General features: G+C 43.8%; 1 protein-coding gene across 1 annotated transcript in view; it reads right to left on the bottom strand.

Moving 5' to 3' along the window:
* Positions 1–24,369, bottom strand: part of LOC138611861 (cadherin-6-like) — a 63,576-nt gene that overhangs the window by 26,344 nt on the left and 12,863 nt on the right. Inside the window, exons 2-5 of the mRNA XM_069685113.1 lie at positions 10,518–10,829; positions 2,253–2,547; positions 2,059–2,178; positions 529–702 (exon numbers count right to left, since the gene is read on the bottom strand). Coding sequence (XP_069541214.1) covers positions 529–702; positions 2,059–2,178; positions 2,253–2,547; positions 10,518–10,736 — 808 coding nt within the window. The 5' untranslated portion in view covers positions 10,737–10,829. The remainder of the gene's footprint in view (positions 1–528; positions 703–2,058; positions 2,179–2,252; positions 2,548–10,517; positions 10,830–24,369) is intronic.

The following is a 24,369-nucleotide window of genomic DNA, read 5'->3' as shown; positions in this document are numbered from 1 at the left end:
TTTCTGCAGCCGTCAGACTGCGAAAAGTTCTGAATCGATGAAATCTGCACAGAGAAATTCCCTCATTAACTTTGCAACGTTGTCTTGCATAAGTTGTTAGTGATACATGCCCTGTGCGTAATCAAACAGTTGCTCCAACATTCCATCGGTGTGTGCACATTGTGCAGCCCTGAGAGCATCAGTGAAGTCTCACTTTTTCTCATTAAAGGGTGAAATATCAAACGGCATTTCAATGCACCGCTCACTGATTCCTGAGGGGACGTTTGATTTGTGGATATAAACTCTGTGACATTTCACTGATTCCATTTCCCCATGCTGCCAGGTGAGAGCCGCTCCATTTAAAGGTAACAGCAGATGTTAATGTAGATCAGAGAGAAACTTTACCTTTAATGATTACAGGAGCATAAATGTTTAATATTCAACGAGATACCAGCTCCCCTGCCCTATCTCAACTCTCTAATGTATGCCAGTGACTCAGTGTGTGTGTGTGTGTGTGTGTGTGTGTGTGTGTTGGTGCTGCAGTCTTACTCTGAGTGAAGCGTGGAGGGTTGTCGTTGACGTCGGTGAGGCTGATGTTGACTACGGTGGACCCGGTGAGGCCCCCTCTCTGTCCGGCCATGTCTTTGGCTTCGATCACCACCTGGTAGTGCTCCCTCTGCTCGCGGTCCATGTCACCAGGACCCAAGGCGGTCCGGATCACTCCTGAACAAAAAGAACAGCAGACTGCTCTTATTTCTCTTCTCAAACTACTTCGTCGTCACCGTCATCCGTCTTTTATCAAAATCTGACATGTTGAATTTTACCGCTCATAATATTATCTTCTGCAGCCACGTGTGGAAGGTCGCTTTCTATCTGTTTAAAATACATTCAAATCCAGTAATGATGTCTAAGTCTACGTCTCAAGTGTTTCTTCATAGTAGCTGCTGAGTCAACCATTGGTGCACAGTGACAAACAGCAGTGTAGTTTTATCTCCTTGCTATCATGTCTCTGTTACTCCTCTCTCTCTTTACGCTGCAGTAGATCTGAGTGAAGTTGCTACTAATGCAGCTTCACATTAAAATATTCAGCTTTAATAACCTAAAATGCACAAACACGAGAGTGTTGCTCTTCTCCTACCGCTGTTGGAATATAAAACAGTTTTATCTCCTAAATTTTTAAATTATTTCTGTAATTTCTTTCATTAATTCTTGGCGAACAACTTGTCTTGTTTTCTCCACATCCCACTTCCTGTCAGAGCACACGGCTGATCACTGGCGCGTAAATCAACCTTCCCCTGACCCGTCTGTTTGCTGGAGACGAACTGATGTGCAGAGAGGGAGATGCTGCACTGATGATCTAAACGGACGTCTAACTTGTTATTAACAGAGACAGAACATCCGATCAGGAGAGGGCTAAGCTGAGCTGCGATTTTCTTTTTTTACCATCACAGATTTTTCTTTTCTCACTGTACGAACAGAAAGGTGCAGAGAGAGGGTTAACAAATGTGTTTGCTTTGATTACAAGTCTTTTTTATGTAGAAGAAAAACACAAAATGAGATACAAGGCGGCAACACAGACGAGCATCCTCCTGCCGCTTTAGAGACTCTGTTGATTCACTATTTACACAAAATAGAGACACGGCTGGAACATCTCCACAGATGATTTGGAGGAGTGATGAAGTATTTATTTTAAAGTCAGAGATCTGACTGTAACTGAGCTACACTGTTTTTGAAAGGGTTTCTTGTTCATCTTTTATTTTGCTTTTGTAGCTTCTTGTAGCTCCTGCTGACTTTAAGTTTAAATTCTGTTTTCCTGCTTTGTTGTGCTGAAAAGCAGCAAAGACTTCCAATACTTTGTTTATACACAGTTAAAGTAGCAGTCTGACACTTTGGATGTGTTAATCTGCTGTCCTACCCGGAGTGCACACGTTGGCTTTAATGCTAAACATCTTCAGTAAGACTCTGTCTGTCAGCATCAGTATGAGGGCCTCACTCGTCGATGCTGCGTCTGAAGGCCTTTTACGTTCACTAACCCGCAGCACAGTGAGTGTGATTAAAGGAGCATCCTGTCAGACGTACCTGTGTTCGGGTCCACAGAGAAGTACGGGTGTCCCTGGCTGATGCTGTACACCAGTTTGGCACTGCTGCCGTACATGCTGTCGTCAGCGTCTGTAGCTGTCACCTGGATGACTGACGTACCTGAGAGAGACACGTCGATTAGGTTATGCTTTCATTCTAAAGAGACAACAAAGCTAAGTGTGAGCCGTCCTTACCGATATCAGACCTCTCCGGGACGCTGCCGGTGTAGACCTCTTTGTCGAACTGCGGCTCGTTGTCGTTGATGTCGTGCAGTTTGACGGTGAACTCAGTCTCTGGCTCCAGTTTGATTCCCGTCCGTTTGTTGACCACCGTGGCTTTGAGGATGTAGAAAGACTTCTCCTCTCGATCCAGACGGCGGGTGGCGTGCAGGTCACCGTTATTCTCATCGATGACAAAGATGGTGCCGGCCCCCTCCCCGGACAGAACGTACTTCACTAAGCCGTTGCCGTGGTCCTGGTCCGACTGGAGCTGCAGGAAGACACACACAATGTATGTAAATATAAAGATGGTCTGTTTTCGGTGGGTTAAAGGGAATGGGAGATAGCACTCTGATCGGTCTGATTGATTAGATGCATCTACATTTTACACCTTTTCTGCTGCACACGCCCTCACTGCACTGCAGGTGGTTTAGATAGGACCCTTTGTGTTGCAGCATTTTTCATGTTACATGTGGTAGCTGGTTTAAATTTAAACTCTGTGCTATAGTCCCCCATGTATGGACAGAGCCTTTTGATGGTATATGAAGTGAGGCAGGAGGGCGGACGGGCCGCTGGATCACAGTGACAGGTTTATATAAGACAGAGAGGGAGCTCAGGGCTGAGAGACAAAACAAGAAGCTTCTGAAGGATGAAGCGCAGCAGAAAGCCAGGGTTTGTGTTGTGCCTGAAGGAGTCCACATCTATCGGATCTGCTCTGAGATCGGCTGCTCTTCCTCTCGTACCTGCAGCGATAACCCCGCTTCCCCGCTCTCTCTCTCTCCTGTCTGCGCCTGTGTCTCTCCACCTCGAGTGTCTCGCTGTTCACCTCTCACGCCTTCATCCCTGCTTCCCTCCTCCGGGCCAGGTGTTAGGGTGAAGCCTTTGATTCTGTGTGTGTGTGTGTGTGTGTGTGTGTGAGCGAGATATTATAGCCGATACTCTCCCACTACCTGCGGAAGGTGTGAGCTGTTTTCAGAGGCTCTGGATAGATTTATGTGTGGGTCTAATATTTATATTTGATAAAACCTGATTCTGCCTGTTTTATGATGAGATGAAATCTGCTCTGGTTTCCCGCAGGCTGCTTTGAGCGTTTGAAACTTATTTTGATTCCATTCCTACAGGTGTATTCTTCCTATTCGTATTTTAATGTAGTTAATCAGAGCAAATGACACAGGTGCTGGCTGTGTGTTGCAGCCTTCCTGCTCATGACCAGTTGAGGTGTTGAGGTGTGAATGTGAAGTAACATTCAACTGTCAGATTGGAAAACATAAATAAATGTAATTTGTCATCAGAGATCATGATCAGTCAGTAACGCAGCAGAAGCAGCAGCGCCGTGTTTCCTTCGCTCAGTGACCTCACAGCAGGAGGAGTCTGCAGGTCTCTGTGTGTCACTTTGTTAAAGAGAGCATCAGACAGCTGTGCAGCGCCGCCACCTCAGCCTGAGCTCTTATCATCACCACTAACTGAAAGAGCGGGTCAGCCCTCTGTTCTTTAAAACTCTCTTTCCTCACATACCAATGAGCGCTGATGGAAACAAGAGTGCTGACTCTCTTCTTCTTCTTCTCTTCAAAAAGACACAAATCTGCAGACCTGGCCTGTCGGAGTTTTGCTGGGTTGTCAATGAGAGGATTTTCCTTTCAACTTAATATCTCTGTTCCCACAGAAGCCCTGTTCCTCTGAACGGGACAAAAAAAACCCCAGCTAAATCCGAGGTCTGCTTAAGCTATTGATGTCATTACAATGCAGAAGCCCCTTTGAAATGTAGCTAAATTCAGGTGTGCTCAGGAGAACTGCCAGTTCTTCATACTTAACGTTTGATCTGACAAAACATAGTGACAGTTTATGAATATAGAAATAAGAGCTGATAAAACAGAGTGTCTCTGTGATGGCTGCTTATAGCTGCTACTGAAAATAATGTCAGCAGGACAGAGAGAGAAAAACAACCACAACCTCTGAAACACCAACCCATCATGAAAGTTTCTCCAGCGACGAACAACTTTACTAAAGTTATTTGATGCTTCAATTTTTGTTGGTGAAAACTGTCGAAATCTTTTTCTCCTTTAAACCAAAACTTTTTAAATCTTAATTAAACACAAAGTTTAATCATAAGCAAAGAGAGCACTCATCTTTAAACATACTCTTAACATGTCACTCACAGGTAGCCCCGCCCTAACCCCTCCCCTGCTTTCTGGTCTGTGTGACTCTAAACGGGAGCATCAGTGACTAAATGAACATCATGCTGTGTTTAAGAAGACTTGAAACTGTCGGGAACAAATCAAGAGAGATGTTGTCACACACTTAGAATAACAATCTGAGCCTGTCAGTGAAACAACAAGAACTTTTAGTGGACGCACTTTGATCCATCAAGGATTATGTTGCAGCCGTTACAGCCTGTTTCACTGCTGCTGGATGAACACATCTACTGGACAGCTTACACCTATTAGTCATTTGGACACTAAAACGTGTCGAAGTAGGGCCCAGGTTAAAAAATACCAGAATTACCCTTTCAACAGTGGACAAATACTTTACAGAAATGACACACACAAAAACTGTAGTGTTGCATTAAAGTGAATGAAAACGTTTCCTCTGGTGGAGAATAGACCGGACCTGCTGCTGCCGTGACAACAGATGATTCTGGCTCTTAGCTCCATTCAGATGAGACTGAGGGGATGATCAGACTCTTCAACATTTTTTACTACTTTTCAAAGACACCACAATGTTTCTTTACCCTCAGGCTCTTCCTGATCACTACTGATAACCCTACACTTAACCACACACGCACACACACGCATGGAGACATAAAAGACAATTGGAATTTAGCAGAGGATGAATGGGTCACCCTTCTTTATAATTGTGTTGGTGAGACAACAACAACAGATGCTGCGTCAGAGTGGAACAGAGATCATCGTCTGTGTCTTCAGAAATGTGCCGTGAAAACGTTCGGAGCCGGCATGTTTCACACGGCCCATCTTCCTCTCCTGTTGAACCTTGTTTGCTGCACTTTAACGAGGGATTATTGTGGATCATTCAGATGTTGTGATGTTGAACAGATTGCTGAACAGATGTGATGATAATGCAGCACGAAGCAGGGCGAGCGTCGCTGCAAACCTGCTCCTGTAAATGAGAACATCACTCTCATTCACAGCTCACAGATATGGTATTAATAAGATCATGATCATGATTATTTCTATATTGATCAAAACTGATATTTATGACAGTATAAGATGTGATAGTGACGCAGGTTTGAGGGACATCCTGATGAACACTGAGGCCTGTGACAAAGGATGTCAGGAGGGGCTGCAGGCAGAGCTGCTGCTAACAACGTTAGCTCAGTTTATGAAGATAAGTGTGACTGTAAAACTATTTTAGGGCACTTTTGTCTTTACTTGTTGGTCATGAGGGAGTTGGCAGAAAATGGGGCCACCAGGACGCTCTGTACCCCAGTTTCTACTGCAGGTAACATGTTTTACAGGCCGCCCCAGGTCTCTGAGTACAGGATGTTTTTACAGGGAGAGACGAACTGGGATACTGTGACAGTCCTGTGTCCTGTATTCTCTCTGTCCACCACTTTTACCTTTTTAATGCTCATAACAAATAGTTCCTTAGCAAACAGCTGTTGTAAAGGGTAGATGAACTGTACCATACTATCTGTGACCTCTCAAAGCTGCTTTTACGCTACATATCCCATTCACTCATTCACACACTGATGGCAGAGGCTGCTACGTAAAGTTCCCACCTGTCAATCAGTTATCACACTCACACCGATGGCTATACCACCGGGAGAAATGTGGGGTTCAGTGTCAGGACACTTCGACATGTAGCCTGAGGGAGCTGGGGATAGAACCGCTAACCTTCCGTTTGAGAGACGGCCGACTCTACCACTGAGCCACAGCCCGGTGCTTGTTGAGGTTTGTGCACCGTAACAGTCATATTACAGAGAGATCTGAAACATCTCGACCTTGGCAATAATCTGACAATACTTAACATCTCAGTGTCACCTGAGCAAACTCAACAGACTGTGTGATGCAGCTGGCTGTCCACCTGGAGCATGACTTGTTTTATCAAATCTACAATATTTTAAAGAACCAAATATGGTCAAACATTTCTGATGAGAGCAATCAGAGCAGGGCTGCACCTGAGTCGAATAAATACGAAGCGTTGACCATTTGTTCCTCGGCTCAGCATCACACCAAACTCCTGTCAGCTCACATGAGCCCAACGTTTACCTGTGAGACTCACTTATATTTCAAACGCACCAGGATGTTAAATCATTTCTAATCGACTACTTTATCAGTGTTTCAAGTCATAACACCATCGTTTTAACGAACTGGACGAAAGAATTTCTAGCTAGAGAGCTAAAGTTAGCAACAGCTCGGCTGATGAAGACCATCAGAGAAACATCGATTTTTCACATGAAGCTGCTTCTTCAGCGTTCGTACCCGCTCTGATCACCAGGTGTTTACGTTTCTGAGAGGAGGAGACCTCAGGGGATAATCCGGCTAATACTTTGTGAACGACGAACATTTAAGGGTCATTCCGTAAAGTGTACAGCCTGCCATGCTGTTGCTCCTGTAGCTCTGTGTACAATGATGCAGCTGATTAACTGAAGTCCACAGATTCACCTGACAAAATGCAGACTGAGGCTTTGAATCCTTTTGACCATCTATCTATGTACTAACCATGACACATGCCCACCCCACAGCTGCTACACGTTTAACATAAGCCCTCTTTAACTGTTGTACAAAGTGAACATGTTCAGTTCATCATATCAGCCTGTTTATTTATAATAGATCAGCTGAAACATCTGTAACGTCGTATATCCTGCGTGGTTTCTGTGTCGCAACTTCAGCTTCCAGCGACAGAGGGACGACTGTTCCTGTTTGTCTGTGAATGAAACCCAGCTCATGTCTTCTTTACCTGTCACTATACTTTGTGTATCTGCTGCCCCTCACGCCTCTTCCAGCTCACTTCTTCTTCTCTGGTCTTCCTCCTGCTGTTCTTTTGTTCTACTCGTCCTCCTCCTCCTCCTCTCTCCTTTCGTGTACATTTTCTTCACAGGACAAACCTACATTTCCTTTGCTTCCGTCCCCCCTCCCTCTGCCCTTCTCCCCCCTGCCTCCCTCCCTCCTTTTGATCCTCTCTGCCTTTTCTCTCCAGCAGTGTTCAGTCTGATTTGATCTGTCAGTCTGCGGGGCTGCTACACCTCCGTGCTTCCTCCTAACACGAGCTGAAGAGGCCTGCAGACGTTTCACCACAGCCCAGCGTTTCAGGAGCCGAGAGGTTTTCTGGAGTCCGTCTGTGTCCCACATCTCTGATTCAGCTACCAGATCTCCACCAGACCGCTCACTGTGTCTCACCACAGCCTGCATGCTCACAGTGGAAACACCTTTATTACATACCTCATTGCTAAACGATATGATACGATACGATATCTCTTTATTTTAACCAAAAACCTGCAGCAGACGACGCATCTGTGCAGCTAACATTCAGAGATCCAGGGTTACGTTCACCTGACCTTTGAAGAAGTTAATCAGAAGATAAATACATCTGCCTTGGCTGGTGAATATCCTATTTCTATTAAAGGTTAACCTTTGAACTGTGCAATAGAAATGCTCCTTCAGGGCCTACATTGTTGTTTTTACTTGTCATCTTTAAACGCATCATGTCCCTAAAGCCTGCACAGCCTAAAGGTCAGGGAGGTTATGTAAGATCCTGCTGTTATTGATTTCAAAAGGAACATGCAGACGTGTGTGTTTATAAGGTCAAACACAAAACAACACAATGTTCTTTACCACTTTATCACTATAGGCAATAAACTCACACAAATATCCACAAACAGACATAAACCAGGCCTTAGACACCCACCCAATGGATTCAAATATCTCAACAAAGAAGGGATTTGTGTCTGTCTGAGGGCTGCAGGATGTGCACCTGACCTTTTGGGTGATACACAACTAGGTTAGTAAAATCTTTCAATAGAGTGAAGCAGGAATCAAAGGTCTGCAGGTCTGCAAACTGTGGTGGATGCTAATGTGGCTAATGTGTTCCCAGAGCCCAGTGATCAGTGAACAGTCTGATTTCAAACCTGAGAAAGGATATAAAAAGCAGATTGATCTTTGAACCCCTTCTTGGCCCGCTGCAGGAGATCGTTGTTTGTAACATCCTGTTTAAAATGAGCAACATATTAAAGTTTGAGCACACATGTAGCGACGTCTGCGAGCTAGTTCAGGTTTCACACCTGGCAGGCGTCATTCTCCACAATCACCTGACAAACACTTCCTCCATCTATTTTAGCTGCTAGATTCCCGCTCTCTCTCTCTGCTCTGTCGTTGCCACAGCTGCCCTGCACCAGTACTGCGCTCATACTTTCAGCCCCGGCATCCACCTGCAGGCTCCAGCTGGGGGGGGTTAAGATATTATCATCACTCCTCTAATGTCTGCATGTAAAATAAATCTGTGAGGAGTGATGAGGTCGGAGCCGCCAAACACAAGCTGTGTTCTGCTGCTGCCAAGGGCGTAGTTCTCATTGAAACACTGGTGGGGACGACAACCGCTCTCTGTTCTCTTCTCAAAGTGCCGCATCTCGCGGCAGGTTGTGCATTTTGTGGTGTTTCACGCTGTAACCAAAGACGTTAGGGCAGCGATATTAATTCATATTTATAATATTTAAACAAACTGCCAGCAGGGAGACAGAGTGCACATGAGGACAGCGTGGATGCGACGCAAAAATCATTTGATTGTGAGATATGTTCAGCTGTACTGTATGAGCTGTAGACTGGAGTCCTTGTTCACAGTGACAGATAGAGTAATGAATGATGTCTCATATAAACGACTCCTCTGCTGCTTGGAAGTGCAACAAGTGTACAAAATTATTGGTCAGGACAAATCAGTAATTTTGGGATATTGGTAGGGACATGTCCCGACTGTCCCAGCCCAGTTCTACGCCCTTGGCTGCTGTTATAAACATCTGAAATGACAACATGACTTTTAGGTTGTCCATATTTTAGGACAAACATTTGAAGAAACTGACATCACAATAAGCAAAATACCAACACTGCATTTCTATGACAGATGAAATGAAACACCTTGAACATAAATATCAAACAACTTCTGGACTGATGAGGATATTTTGTTCATGTTACTACCTGATGTTTTGGATCAAAGGTTTTGTGTGATTATTGAGCTCATGACATCACAATGAGCCCTGTTTAGATGTGTTCTGTGTTCCTGTTGCAGATGTTCCTGGTGTTACACCATCAGACGTGGCTGTGGATTAAAGAGTGATGAAATGAGCCTGTGGATGTTTGTTAGTTGTTGCTGCATGTGAGGAGGATGTGGAGCAGAGAGCGTCTGCAGGTGATGCCTGCTGAGCAGCAGCTCTGTGACTGAATGTTCAACTGGATCAGGATGAATCTTAAAGTCCATGAACTCCACGGTATCAGGAGTAAAACATGAATTAGTGTTTCTGAACCGTATTGTTGCTGCTATGATGTGTGTGTGATCCACCTCAGTGTCACTGCAGCGTATCTGAAGCAACCAGCAGCCCGCCCGCAGAGCCGCAGCAGCCCAGCAGGGAGGGAGAGTCTGCTGATCCGACTGGTTTCTCCCTGTGTTTACCTCAATCATGAAAAAGTGCTGTTTGTTTCAAAGCTGCCTTTGTGTTGTGCTGCTGTCAGACAGCAGGATCATACGGAGCAGCAGAACACCTCGGGCAGCTGGCTGCTGATCAAACAGCCGCTCTCATCACGCTGCAACGTGTGCGAACTTCACTAATGGGCCGAGTGAGAGACTCCTCCTCGTGTTACACTGAGCAGCTGGGAACATCCCCACGTAACCTTTACTATCTCTGTTCCACTTTATTCACCTTATTACAGCTGCTATAACACATCTGCATGTCTCATACTGAGCTTCACCAGCGCTCACCTGACTCTCAGCGCTGTGACCGACCGTGTGAAACTATTCATTAGTTCAGTTTCAAAGACAGCCAGAGGAGCAGACACTGTGTGACAGTAACAGGTTCACGTAGAGTGAGTAACAGGTGTAAAAGTGTAGCTCTGTAAACTGTGTAAAAACATAGATGATCATCAGCAGTGGAACTAATTCTGCCTACAGACACAGAAGTCATTAGCACAAGGCCAAAGATTCACTTCAGCATTAACTCATCATCAAACATCTTGTAACTAATCCGGATAACTTTTTGAACTGCATTAATGTAAGCAGAAGCAGCGTGACAGCGCTCACCTTGCCGATGTACTGGTTGTCACTGCCCGTGTACTCCTCCTGCAGGAAGAACTGGTTCCACATCCAGCCTCGCCTCACCCTCCGGAGCAGCTTCTCTCCTTTGAGCGCTGCCTCTGATCCGTCTCCACGTCCTGATGCTGTCCTCTGTCCACTCAGAGACAAAGCATCCAGGGACAGGCCCACACAGAGCCAAACCACAACCAGTAAAGTAGTCCTCATGTTTCTGACAGGGTTCAAAGGTTTTCTCTTCCAGCCGGATCACCTTGAGTCCGGAGTCATTGTCCTTCAGGGTGAGACTGATGGTGAAAGGATCTGTGGAGAGAGGAGATGATGTCAGGTCCATGTTTAGTCAGACTGAAGTGTGAGGCCAGTTGTGGATGTGTTGATGTAGGAGTGCAGAGTTTTGATCTTATTGATCTGTAAATGTTCGCAGGTCAGGAAGCGGCAGAAACAAACAGCTTCTTCATGAACATGCAGCTACAGACGGTCAGTGGATTTAAGAAGCCTTCTCATGTCTGATGCTTTCTGAGAAGAGAATCAAAGTGCTGCAGCAGCCTGGGAATGCTTCAGTCTGCTTCTCATGTGAGGAGCAACATGTGTGATCAACAGAAGAATATCTAAAGAAAGCTATGTTCTTATTATTTTAGTCATCTGTCATGTATCCTTTTTATTTCATTTTGATCATTGTTCATGTCATCTTGAAATTGTCAAAAGCCTTTTTACTCTGCAGTTCCGCCTCAGCGCCGCAACACAGCTCCGCTGTCATGCAGCCTTTACCATCTTACATTGGACCAAGCAACGTCGGCGTTAAAACGCCCCAGTGTGTGTTTTTACAGCATTTCAGCGTTGCGGAAGCAAAAAGTGCACGAGGTGTAAACAAACAGCGCATGCTTCATATACACACAGCGCTGCTTCGCCCTGCTGGCTCCGCTGTTTACACAGACGGCGTTTAGCCTCTGTTACGCCTCCAATGCCGGCTCAGAGACGGAGCCACTTCATCCCACCATTCAGCCTCTGTGTGTTTAACTTAGAAGAACGTAACAGAGGCGTAATAATCCCGCCTTGAACTGGCAGTGTAAAAAGGACTAAAGGTGATTTAAATATTTCCAACTGCTCTCTGTTGTTAAAATAAACAGAATAAAAAAGGATGATAGTTATAACAGGTGGAGATGTAACACCGGCTGATTATCTCCCTGTCGTCATGAAGCCGAGGACGTGGCTAACTTCAAAATACTATTTCCATTCTTTAAATCAATATTTATATATATATATAATTTTTATATTTTCAGCTATTTTTTTTTTTTTTTTTTTTTAAAAGCTTTTCAGAATAAAACTTCAATGAAGTGCAACACTCTGAAATGTGGGTCTTGCAGCAGCACAAAGGCAAAAAAGCAAATAAGTAAATACAGTATAAAAATAGGTATAGATCAAATAAATAAAATAATAATAAGAAACTATATAATGTATACAAGTAGGAGTAAGGGACAAGTTAAAGTGACAGTTAAGAGATAAAGTGACGATGTGGGTCATAGCAGCTAAACAGCAACAACAGGCTGCCGACCTCTCCGACCTGTCTGCAGGTGACGGCTGCATATTAAAGTGCTGCTATGATTCACCGTGTAACCCTGTGTCACTTCATTTTCCAGACATGTACGTTAACGACCGCTCAAGTTGTTTGGTTCTGCACTCGCCATGTTGACAGACTTGATGTCTTATTACGCTGAAAACGGTTGATTAATGTAAATGTTGCATCATCGCTTTTTTCAAACATGTAATTTGAAATAAGGTGTTAGGTTATCAAGGTAGGCTGCTTTGTAACGTTCATGTTACAAAGCTCCTGAACGTAACACTGTCAAAGGTAAAGCTCAGGACCGTCAGAGGAACATGTGAATGCAGCGTGAGACGCTCATTTCATTCTGTCAGTATAACTAAAAGTGTTCAACTAAAAGTCTACCAGCAGCAGGAGAGTTCTGCTCATAGCTGCAGGCCATGTGCAAAAACAAACAACACAAGTGTGTCTCGTTTCACTGACAGAAAGCTGGTGTGTTACAGAGGTCCTGATACTGTAATTACGTCCTGTATGCAGTGAAAGTGTTGTGATGTGGATCATTTTATACGTCTTATTTTGGTGAATACAAGTGACAAAGGCATAAACACAGAGGGGTTATTTATGGGGCCGTCACTGTAAGTTCAGACAGTATGGGGTTAATTAAATTCATCAGCTGCAATCAAACAGACACGTTGAACGAACTGTCCTATAAAACAGAGAGAGCTGAAGTCAAAGAGAGTTTTTAAACCTCATGAACAGTTTTTACACACTCACATCAGCGCTCTGAATCCTCTCTGAAATTTACTTGTCTCTCATCAACAAAGATTCACTTCTGTCTGGCATAAAGCGGACGACACATAAATGCACTCAGCGCTCACACCGCCCGGGCGCTCTGTCATTAGCAGCACATGCAGAGAGATGTCGAACAAAAGCAACAGAGTCGCACATCATTTCACATTAACACAACAAAGAGGGATGTGTGAGGAGGCTGCAGAGAGGCCGCGCTACGGCAGAGACAGAGGGACTGTCAGCGGGAAGACGCATGACGCAGAAGTGTCTTTTTATCAAGATGTGTTTACAATGAGAGCAGTAACATATCCACACATCAGGTACGCTCACCGTGACTGTCTCTGCTGTCCTTCACATCCATCTGCAGAAGATGAAATGAACAGCTACTGATGAATCAACAGACCGTTATGGTTCACTCTGCGGCTGCTCTATAGCTTACCTTCCTTTAGCTCGTAGTTTTGGTGTTCCTAACAAACCTTGATCGTGAGGTGTGAGGCAGCTTTAGCTAAAGTTCACATGAACCATCTTTAGTGGCCCGTCATCAATAAGAACGCTTTGTCTCATGTTTTAGGTAGAAGTTCTTCAACTGAATACTTGCTTTCTGAGACACAAGTTGTGCAGATTATATTTAATGTGTTGCTATATGTCCTCCTGTTTGGATTCAGTCCCAGTGTAAATGTTTAATCAGCAGGTTTAACAGTTGAATCTTGATTTTTACTGACTTAATCCTTTCTGGTTCAACCAGGCAGAAAGGTTTAAGCCTCAATTACAGAACGATTCTCTCTCTCTCTTTCATCTTTGCTTCATCACAAAGCATTTAAATCTCCAAATTAAAGCTTATCCTGTTCCTCATTTCCTCCCCCCCTCCTTCATAAGGAGCTGGATGTAAATGTGACACCAAGAGGAGAGAGCTTAACCTGAAACTACCCACAGACATGCATAACTGTTCACAGGACACGATGTCGAGCACTGGCTGTCTGGAGGACTGTAGGTGTGACCTTGTAAAAGGAAAATTTTGCTATTTTAATTTTAAACCTGGGCCACATTTTTTTTTTAATAATTTGGGGTCTAAATGACTAATAGTTACAAAAATTGGAGTTTCTAAAAAATAGGCTGTAATGGCTGTAATGAGAGCAAATAGTCCCTGTTAAAGGTCGTCCACTAAAAATTGTTGTTGTTTCCACTGACAGGCTCAGGTTGTTGTTCTAAGTGTGTGACAACATGACAGAAAGGATCCCTACAGAGAGAGACCTTTTTGTTATGGAGGAAGATGATTTTCTTAACCACACACAGACGTTACATCGCTCTCTGCAAACACACCAGACTCCATTGATAAAAACAGTGATTTAAGCTCACAGAACACGGGAGTTTCTGCTCTACAGCTGCCTTGATCAGTTAGTATATTTGTGAAACTGTCTCAAACAAATATGGTGTTAAATCTGAACAAACCAATTAAAACACCAAAATCACATGAACTCAAACAAACTAACCAGTTGATGCAGCAGTAGAGCAGCAGCTCCAGTGGTATAAAATCACTGTTTTTATCAATGGGGTCTGGTGTGTTTGCAGAGAGCGATGTAACGTCTGTGTGTGGTTAAAACAATCTTCTTCCTCTGTAACAAAAAGGTCTCTCTCTGTAGGGATCCTTTCTGTAATGTTGTCACACACTTAGAATAACAACCTGAGCCTGTCAGTGGAAACAACAACAACTTTTAGTGGACGCACTTTGATCCATCAAGGATTATGTTGCAGCCATTACAGCCTGTTTCACTGATGCTGGCTGGTGTAATTAAAAACAGTTTGTACCTACTGATCATTTACATTCCAAAAAAATCTGGAGGTTTTTAAAAAAATTATTTTTAAAGTGAACAGATTCAACCACAAAGACCCTTCTCTGCTCAAACATCCTCCCTCCCTCCTGCGTGCATCACTGCAGGCAGAATTACTGTCTTGGCTTTAAATAAATGTTTACCACAAAAAAAACTATTGACCACTGACTTAGTGGATGTATCCTCCAAAAACACTTCCAAAAAACTGCCTTTGTGCTCTTAAAAACTGTGCTGGATCAATAAATCCATCCGCATCCACATAGAAGGATCAGGAAGGAACGCTTACACAGCAATTACCAGAGTGAAAGGAAATGTGCTTTTATCTTCCCACGCAGAGCTCCGTCAGTGTCTCGCTGCTACAAGCACAAATAATGTTCTCCTTTATCTCAGCTACTTTCCATACAAATGTAACCCAGTTCACTCTGTCCAAATGGCATGAGAACGCTTTGTTCACACACATCTCTGCCACTGTTTTAGGACTTTGAGACAATAAAGAGTGGGAGGAGCTTCATCAGGCCCATCACCAACAGACTGATTAAACAGACTAATCAACTCATGTCGCTGGTTGTGCAGCGGCCCTGCAGAGCTGGATTTAAAGGATAATCCACCTCATCAGTTCACGTTTTCAGCACTAGGGTGCAGCCCTGATATGCAGCAGTGGCTTTCCAGCATCAGCCTGCAGAGTGACCGTGCTGACAGCTTCACCAGCACGCTGAAGCTCAATCACACCGCCTCGTTCCTCACTATGCACTGAGTTATTGATGTGGTTGAAGCTCATTCTCTCTCTGTTTAATGTTTCCTCTCTCTCTCTCTCTCTGCCTGTGCTGCATTAAGTCGGTTCTTTATGAAAAGGCTTTAATAGAATCAGGTGGGGAACTCACAGGAGGCTGATTGATTCTGGCTTGACGCCTTCACTCAGGTTTTTAACGAGCCTCAGCGCTCCATTATCGTGCGGTGAAAGAGGCTGGAGCCTGCAAGTTTTCCGGTTCAAAGAGGATTTCCCCCACCGCCTCGTTACTCTGCTCAGTGTGTGTGTGTGTGTGTGTGTGTGTGTGTGTGTGTGTGTGTGTGTGTGTGAGTGAGTGTGTGTGAGTGAAGTCACTGAAATGCTCTTAAAGCACTGTTTAACTGGCCTGGGTCCAGGCCCTCAAGAAAGCAGCACCAGAATCACAGCAGATTAATTCTCTCCTCCGTTCATCAGTAAAGCTCAGTGCTGGTAAAAACAGGCACCTCTGACATTCTTCTTGTGTTTTACATTTCCAGCAGCCGAACAGCAGATTCCTGCGTGTGAAAGGAGAGCCTTGAAATACGGTGAAATCCTTTTTCATGATGTTTGTCCGACAGAACAGACGTGAAGAAAAAACCTTCAGAACACAAACAGAGAAATCATATTCCAGGTCTGCTTTAGTGTTTCTGCTGATTGTGGTGGTGCTTATAAAACCTGAGTGAAAACGATATAAACCATGACAACTGATGAAAGAATTCAGTGTGTCAAAAATACAAAGAATCGGACGGAATGATCACACAAAAAACATATTGATCAAAACTATTGTGAAAGTAGAAACATGAACAAAATCTGTCTCCAGGAGATGTTCGAACATTTCTGTAGTTTTAAATCTCAATCTCTGAGCAGAGTGCAAAGGTGTTTCATGTGTTTACGCTGGTGTTGTTGCTTATTAAGTCTAAAATAATTCCACCCTAAAGGTTTTGTAAGTTCTGCTCGAGCTCTTGTGTGTTTTTTATTCTTACATCGATTTAAAGAGCGCTGTGTAAAAGTGGATCTCCATCAGACAGATGTGGCGCCCCCTGCTGCTCGCACATCTTCACCGCTTTGCAAACTGAACTTAAAGTAACGTAATGATGTCATCAAAGCAGCTACGACGTGATGACACGAAAAAAAAAGAAGCCTCCACTTTCTTCTGCAACAAACGGTAAATACTGTAGCCATCACAGTGTTTATTAAAGGGTTATAAAATAATGATCCTCGGCTTGAGGTCTGTTTGCAAACCGTTCACCACCATTTACATCAGTCACATACCTACTGTAAACCACCACCTATGATAATGGACTAAAAAGACTTTTAGTGGTTGGTAGTGAGTTCGGTAACACATCTAACTGTTGTTGTTTCTTTTTGTCTCGCAGAATAAAAAGCTGACGTATCTGACCTTTAAGTATTAATGCTCAGAAAAATAATGGATAATGCAATATTCACTTGCATGTCTTTATATTGTTAATGTGAGCAGCTACATAAAGCCGAGCTGATATCCAGAACCACTTCCTGTTTGTGTTTGACAATGAAACTTGAAATACTGGGCTGTGATTGGTCCCTGATCCAGAGGAGCTTTGAAACCTGCCGACAGAGTGTCTCTGAACAAATATCAATGGGGCTCTTAAGAGTTGTTTAAATCTATCAGCAGTTGATCTTGAGCTCCATCTGCTCAAAGAGCTTAACTGTACAAATGCATTCATGGCAGTGACGGGGTGTAAACAGAGCAGGCTGCTACTGCAGACATCAGTCACGCAGGGAGAACAGGAGGACGGCTGCTGGGGGGGGTCTACGTCTGAGTTTGTCTCCATGAGTAAGCTAATATTGATCGGGAACATTTGATAAGGCTTCTATTTCTGCAAGAGAATATAAAGCATGACACGTTCGCTTCATAGATGGAGCTGCAAAACGGGAAATTGACTCAATCAGAGTAGCTCCACGACAACACGACGAACATTCGGCTGGATAAAAACTCACCATGTAAAACAGCACGAAGTCTCACAACAACACAAACTAACTGACTGATGGAGACAGCAGGAGATCAGCTCGTCAGTGTGTTAGATGGCTGTTTTTGTCAGCGGAGTCTGGTGGCTTTAAAGGGAGACATGTAACAGCTCTCTCTGGTTTAACAAACAGATCCTTTCTGTCATGTTTTCAATCACTTCCAAAACATGTAATGTTCACAATACAGCCACATACACGACTAATCCACCAGGGGGCAGAATATCAGACCCAGGGGGCCTTGGACATCAAACATGGCAGTCATCAGTCTGCGACCCACACCAGGTTTTTACGGATATGTTTGAAGAGTTAAAGAAAGAGATTCAAACTGTTTCAGCGACACATAATTATCTTATATTTGAACTCATTTTATGGTCAGATCATGTACACAAAACTGTGTGTATCAAATTAGATACAGCAGCTATTTATTATAATGTATCTGTAAATGTATCAATACTCATCTTTTAGCTCTTGATGCATCATGCTTTCCATCAAGCTTCTTATTGTTTAAATGACAAATAAAACATTATTGTAAAATATGAAACAAGTGTGTTTTTATACGTTTGAAGACGCCGAAGGGAAAATAAAGAACGATCAAAGTTTAAGAGCTTAAAAGTGTTGGTACATTTTGTAGTTGGTGATATCAGCTCTGTGGAGGACTTTAAAGTGTAAGTGAGAGTTTTTATTTGTTGAAGAAACACATTATGTTGCCAGTAAAATGCAAATATAATTGTCTGTAATAATTTGATGGTTTCGGTCTGTCTTCAGTCTATGCAGGGGGCTGCACTGGCACAACAGTTTATACTATCAAAGACGGGATTTTACATAAAGCAGAGTACATGTAACAAAGCGTAATAGGAGTGTGCAGAATGACGTTGTGTTGACATGAGGTAAAGGCTGAGCCATGCTACTCTCTGTGTTGGTTCTCGTTTCACAATGCGGGCTGTCTTCTTATTTCACACAGAGGTCATATATCCTTCCAAATCCTCCCAGCAAACAAAAGTCTTTATTTAAACTACATGTTCACACCTGACGTTACAGTTTGTTTCCCTCTCGTTGTTCTCCGTCTCTGTGTTAGTTTTATTCTGATTGTTGTGTCTCTTAGCTCTCAGTTGTCTGATGCTTGCCTTTGCCTGTGACGGCCTCTGTGTTTAAATGTGCCGTATAAATAAAGTTTTCTTCCCTTAAACAACATAACAGCAGTGTATGCGTGAACAGTTTCAGGGTCATGAATCAACAGCGGCAGCTATAGTCTTTTCATTAAGGCGACCATGCAAGCGATACATGTGTCCAATCTGGAGAAGAGAGTCTGAGTGTAAGACAGAGCTGTCAATCATAATCCCTCAGCCTCCTTTAAATGAGACGTGTCCAGAGCTGAAGCCTAATGAGGCGAGCAGAAGCTGAGCTGCCACACAAACTCTTTCCTTCTGATGAAACACATCCAGAATATTCTGTGGCCTTTTCAGCCTCACAGGCTCCCAGCTGGGCGGCCGGTGAGAGCTGATAGGCTCACACAGCAGTGAGACTGTTATAGAAGCAGTCAGCATCCATCCAGCAGGCGGAAGCTGCTTCCTCTCCGTCCTCTTTACAAACACTGATAAATGTTCATGACCTTCAGGTGACAATCACAGCTCCTCCTCCTCCTCCTCCTCTGTCGCCTCCATCTCCTGCTCCTCCTGATGCATGGCTCTGTGTGTGTGTGTGTGTGTGTGCGTGTGTGTGTGTGTGTGTGTCTGCGCGCGCGTGTATGTATGTGTTGCCACCTTGCAGACAGCCGCTGAGACCTCTGACAACTCCCAGAGGACCAATTAGAGGTGAAAAAAGGAGAATGTCAGCCACCAAGCAGCTTGTGTGTGTGTGTGTGTGTGTGTGTGTGTGTGTGCGTGTGTGCGCGCGTGTGTGTGTGTGTGTGTGTGTGTGTGTGTGTGTGACAGACAAGTACAAACCCAGCCACCCCTTTCCATCAGAATAGACCAGCCATCTGAAGGCAGCCAACAGCATCCACACCGCCTGTCCACTTTTAACTCACACACTCGGCTCGCTGTCTCTCCCACATACACACACACACACACACACACGCACACACGCACACACACACACACACACACACACACACACACAGAGCCGTCAGAGAGTCCGGGCCCTGGTCCTTGGGAGTGTGAAGTCTCATTATGAATAAACCATAAACGAGCTGCAGAGCTGCACCTTGACTTCGACACTTGACGATAAGTTTTTAGAGGAACTTTTTCAGGAACTTTTCAGTGATCGGCGTGACACGGCCATGAATCATTCCCTTTAATACGGAGCCCACACTGATGTCGTTTAGCTGCCAGTCAGGGAGGCAGTACATGTATGTGTTCCTGATCCCCTCAGCAGTCCGTCAGTCAGCCTGGGGGAGCACTGAGAGTCGGGCAGTAACCCGTTTGTGGCTTGTTGTGTGTAAACATCAGAACTGGGTTATGATTATGAGAAACCCTGAAAGCTCGCATTTAAAGTGCGCCATGTTGAGATGGAAACATGTTTCTGCTTCACTCAGAGTTTCTTTATTATTTGTATTGTGGCCCAGTCCCCTCTCTGACCCTCCCTCTGGATTCTAAGAGCCCTCAACTAGGAAGCTGCCATTCAGAGCGGAGCAACAAGGGCGGGATTGAAATCTTAACCTTGGACGCTCTCAACTGCACAAATCGTCTTTAGACAACATTGTTAGCCAGTTTTATATTCCTCTGCACCGGCATTAAACTCATCTATTCAGAGGGATTGGAAAGTTTTTGCCTGATTTTTTGCAGAGGTATATGGACTTCTTCTCCTGCACCTTGTAGCCATGTTGCACTGCCTCCGTTTGCAAAGCATTCTGGTTATTTTTTTTACCACTCTGCTTGGAGGGAAATGAGAGGACTAGCTCTGTGTCCCAACAGAAATTGGACACCTCACTAAAGAATGGGAGAGGAAATAAAATTAGGCTTGATCCTATTCAGAGTAACAGGGAGGAGTAGGAATTTACTACAGTGGGAAATCATTCATGAAATCAGGATAACCAACTGAAAAACTTGTAGTAGATAAATTAACCTCAGTAATCATCGAAACTTTTCTAACAAACTGTGGTGAATATTTATGGTGTTTAGGAAAGCTGTGTATCTGCACGAATCTTCTGATACACTGAGCAGAGCAAACATTGTGATAGTTAACAGGAAAATTAGAATATAGCGAACAACAACAAAATCATTGCATGTACATGTTTGACTTAAAATGATGCAGTGATCAAACACCCCTCGTGTTTTTGCATTAAGGGAGGAAGTGTAAAGAACAAAGGCCTGTTAGCATGTCTGTCAGAGCAGCAATGATTGTTAGCGTGTCAGAAATTGCCCGACGCAGCTTCACAGACCTCACAAATGTTTGGAGGAGGGTGTTTCAGATGCTGTAAGAGTTACAGCTCTGCTAGCGTGGTGCTGGATGAAAAGTCAGGGCCTCACTAAAGTCCTCTTGCTGTAGAGACCATGAAGGTCTGCAGCAGATGTCAGGGGAATCTGTGAGACTTGTCAGGAGTTCACTGTGGACCAAACTGGAGGACTGAAAGAGCAACTGACTGACTGGCCAACAAAGCATCACCACTGCCCAGTGACTGATTATTCAGACTGTGTGCTGAAAGTCCACAGCATGTACTCATATTCATTCATGCCTTATTCATCCCTCTAACTTTGTGAATTCTCCAAATATATTCAGTGTGCTTCAGATCTGAGGGCTGAGCAGAAAAGTCAGAGCTCACGGTCTGCTCGGACTTCAAACAGACACCGAGCGGCTGCTATTGGAACACTGAGGCAGCACTTTCACAATCACACTGTGACTACAGTGAAGCTTTCTGCAGCGTTTACAGGAGCTTTGTACGAGGACGGAGCTCCTGTTCTCTGTCATACACACTTTATGTCGACACGCTGCAGGACACAGAGATCAGCCACTTCTGTTTGCAGTGAAATGATTTGTTTGTGTAAATCTCTCAGTGATGAGCCGCTGCCCACAGAGACGGCAGACTTCAGCACTTCATCAAGAGAACAATCTGGGCCTGATGTGTCAGAACAGTCAACTCTCCTTTATCCTCCGTCTGACAGAGTCTGAGTGATTTCCCTTTCTCCCACCCAATCACCAGAGACCATGGACCACCTGACTGTAGCAACATTTTAGGTTGATGCTCACGTGTGGCCAAACATCCTGGTTTTAACACTAAACCAAAGTGTCTGTCTATCGGGGTTGATTCTCTCTTGGTTACCACACACAGCTTGACAACAATGTAATAACATGTGGCGTGATTAGATCCCTAACTTTTAATGGAGCGGGGAAAACACTGTCCAATGCCAATGTGTAACAAGGTAAAGTACTCTTTAGTAATTCTGTTTGTCTAAAACACCCAGCCTCCTTTGTGCGTTTGAAGATTCATATTGGTACTTAATGAATACAGCAGTATTGTAGCGCGCACAACTCCAAACTTTGTGTCAAAATACCGTTTCGGGTGCACGGTAGAAAATCAGATCTAGAAAATCAAAAGCTCCGGCACTCACAGAATCATGGATGATTCAGTTTAATGTGGGTAACGAGCGTGATTCGGCTCTATGCCGAAGACGGCATAGAGCCGAATCACGCTCTGTGAGTGCCGGAGCTTTTTCTATATTGGTACTTCATCCATGGAGAAAAGGTAAACGCTAGCTAGCATGGTGCCGTTATATAAACAAAGCTGATCAATAATGTCCTCTTCACTGCTCAAACAAGCTCCCCAGTAAAAACAGGATATTAACTTTGGTTGTTTGCTTCAGACAGCAAAGTCAAATGTTGAAATGCTTTGAGCTGTTGACATTTATCCACGCACATGAACCCACGACCTCCAATGAAACAGCCAAAGGGCAAATTACATCACATTAAGGCCCCATTAGAGTGAGCCTCAGCTGGCCTCAAAATCAGAGCAATAAGGGTAAAAGGGAGAAGATACGTGCTGTTTACTGATGGAAACATTCATACTGAACGTGTGTCTTCTATAAACGCACTTTACTATCGTCAGCACGAGCGTCTTTAACACCTTCAGTAAAACCTGACTATTAAAGGAAACAGCTCTGTGAGCTGCTCAGCATTCATCATGTCCAGGTAGTCAGCTCATCATCCACCCAGACAGGCTTCACAGCTTTACTTACAAAGAGGGATCGATGATAGCAACACATCAATATACACACATATTGTACACACAGACACACACACACACACAAGTGTAGTGTGCAGACAGTGTGTGGTCCGAAGGCCATCCATCACACAGCACCAACACTCCTGCTGTGATCAGACCCCACCCCGGCTCTCTGAAGCTTCAGAACACAACAAAGAATACCAAATCAACACATCACTGTCTTTAAATAAACATCAGGTTTATTTAGCCGAGCAGGGCAGCACCAAGGTCCTGCAGCTACAACCGGCAACTCTCAGGGGTCCACATTAGTGTGAGTAAAGCTGTCTCCAGAATGATTGTGAGAGAACAAAGACCTAATGAAAATAAGGGCTCTGAAACTGACAGAAATACATGTTACTGCCCAGAATGTGTCTCCTTCACCCCGTCTGCAATAAAGAGGAGCAGCAGAGGAGATCCAAGTTGGAGGTACAGACAAGTACATTTACCTTAAAGGGTAACTCGTGTGTTCACACCTGGGCCCTGGTTTTGTATATTTTGGAATCTATGAAATGCCATCCATGTTCAATGCAGACTGCTCGTCTGTACTTATAAGCACCTCGGTGGTTAAAGGAGAATTCTAGTACTTAGGCTTATTTTTCTTAATGACTAATAGGAACAAAAAGTTGGAATGTCTCCAGTAGATGTATTCATCCTGCAGCAGTGAAACAGGCTGTAATGGCTGCAACATAATCCTTGATGGATCAAAGGTCGTCCACTAAAAGTTCTTGTTGTTTCCACTGACAGGCTCAGATTGTTATTCTAATGTTATTCTAACATTACAGAAAGGATCCTACAGAGATAGACCTTTTTGTTACAGAGGAAGATGATTGTTTTAACCACAAACAGACGTTACATCGCTCTATGCAAACACACCAGACTCCATTGAGAAAAACAGTGATTTTACCTGACAGAACACATGAGCTGCTACTCTGCTGCTGCCTCAACTGGTTAGTTTATTTGTGAAAGTGTGTGTCACGTAAATATTGTGAACAAACCATATAAAACACCAATGTCACATAAATACAAACAAACTAACCAATCGAGGCAGCAGTAGAGCAGCTGCTCCTGTGTTCTGTGAAGTAAAATTACTGTTTTTCTCAATGGAGTCTGGTGGCTTTGAAGAGAGCGATTTAAGAGCTGTTACTAGCACAGAAAATGACAGTTGGAGGTCTAACATCTGTAAGTTATGTATTTTTTTATGTGAATTTTGTGTTTTAATGGTTAGTTGGATCTAACACGACTTTTGCATTCATGTTGTTGTGGGAGCCGGATTTCAGAGATGTGACAGTTGTCCTCTTGCCGTAGAAAAGCTCCAGGATTCACACCTTTTGTTCAGTCTACAATACTTGTTTTGCAGCAGTTTAGCTTGTGAATTCAGAGCTATTTGTAGACAAAACCTTCAGTTGAGAACATCCAGGGATTAACACAACCACCTACACTGCACTCACACAACATTCAGGATGTCTTTTATACGATTCCTTTTACATTACTCACATTTTCTTTCTTTTAGATGCCAGAATAACGTTTCTTTACTTGAACTCACGGTTTCAAATGAGTTGCAGTATTCCTATATGCAGATGATAAACCTCTTTCTTCAGATAACATTGAAGGGTCAGTGAAATGGCCAAAGCAGAAAGGTCTAATCTACAAGCCTAAAACAGAAAGTCAATGAATATTAATGAGCAGTGATCTAATTATCAAGACTGTCTTTGGCTCTG

The sequence above is a fragment of the Semicossyphus pulcher genome, unplaced genomic scaffold (genome assembly GCF_022749685.1).
Source record: "Semicossyphus pulcher isolate SPU_LCO1_2020_fin unplaced genomic scaffold, fSemPul1.0.p SCAF_7, whole genome shotgun sequence".
Taxonomy (NCBI): domain Eukaryota; kingdom Metazoa; phylum Chordata; class Actinopteri; order Labriformes; family Labridae; genus Semicossyphus; species Semicossyphus pulcher.
Note: the sequence above shows the minus strand (reverse complement) of the source record. Positions and strands in the feature narration are given on the sequence as shown.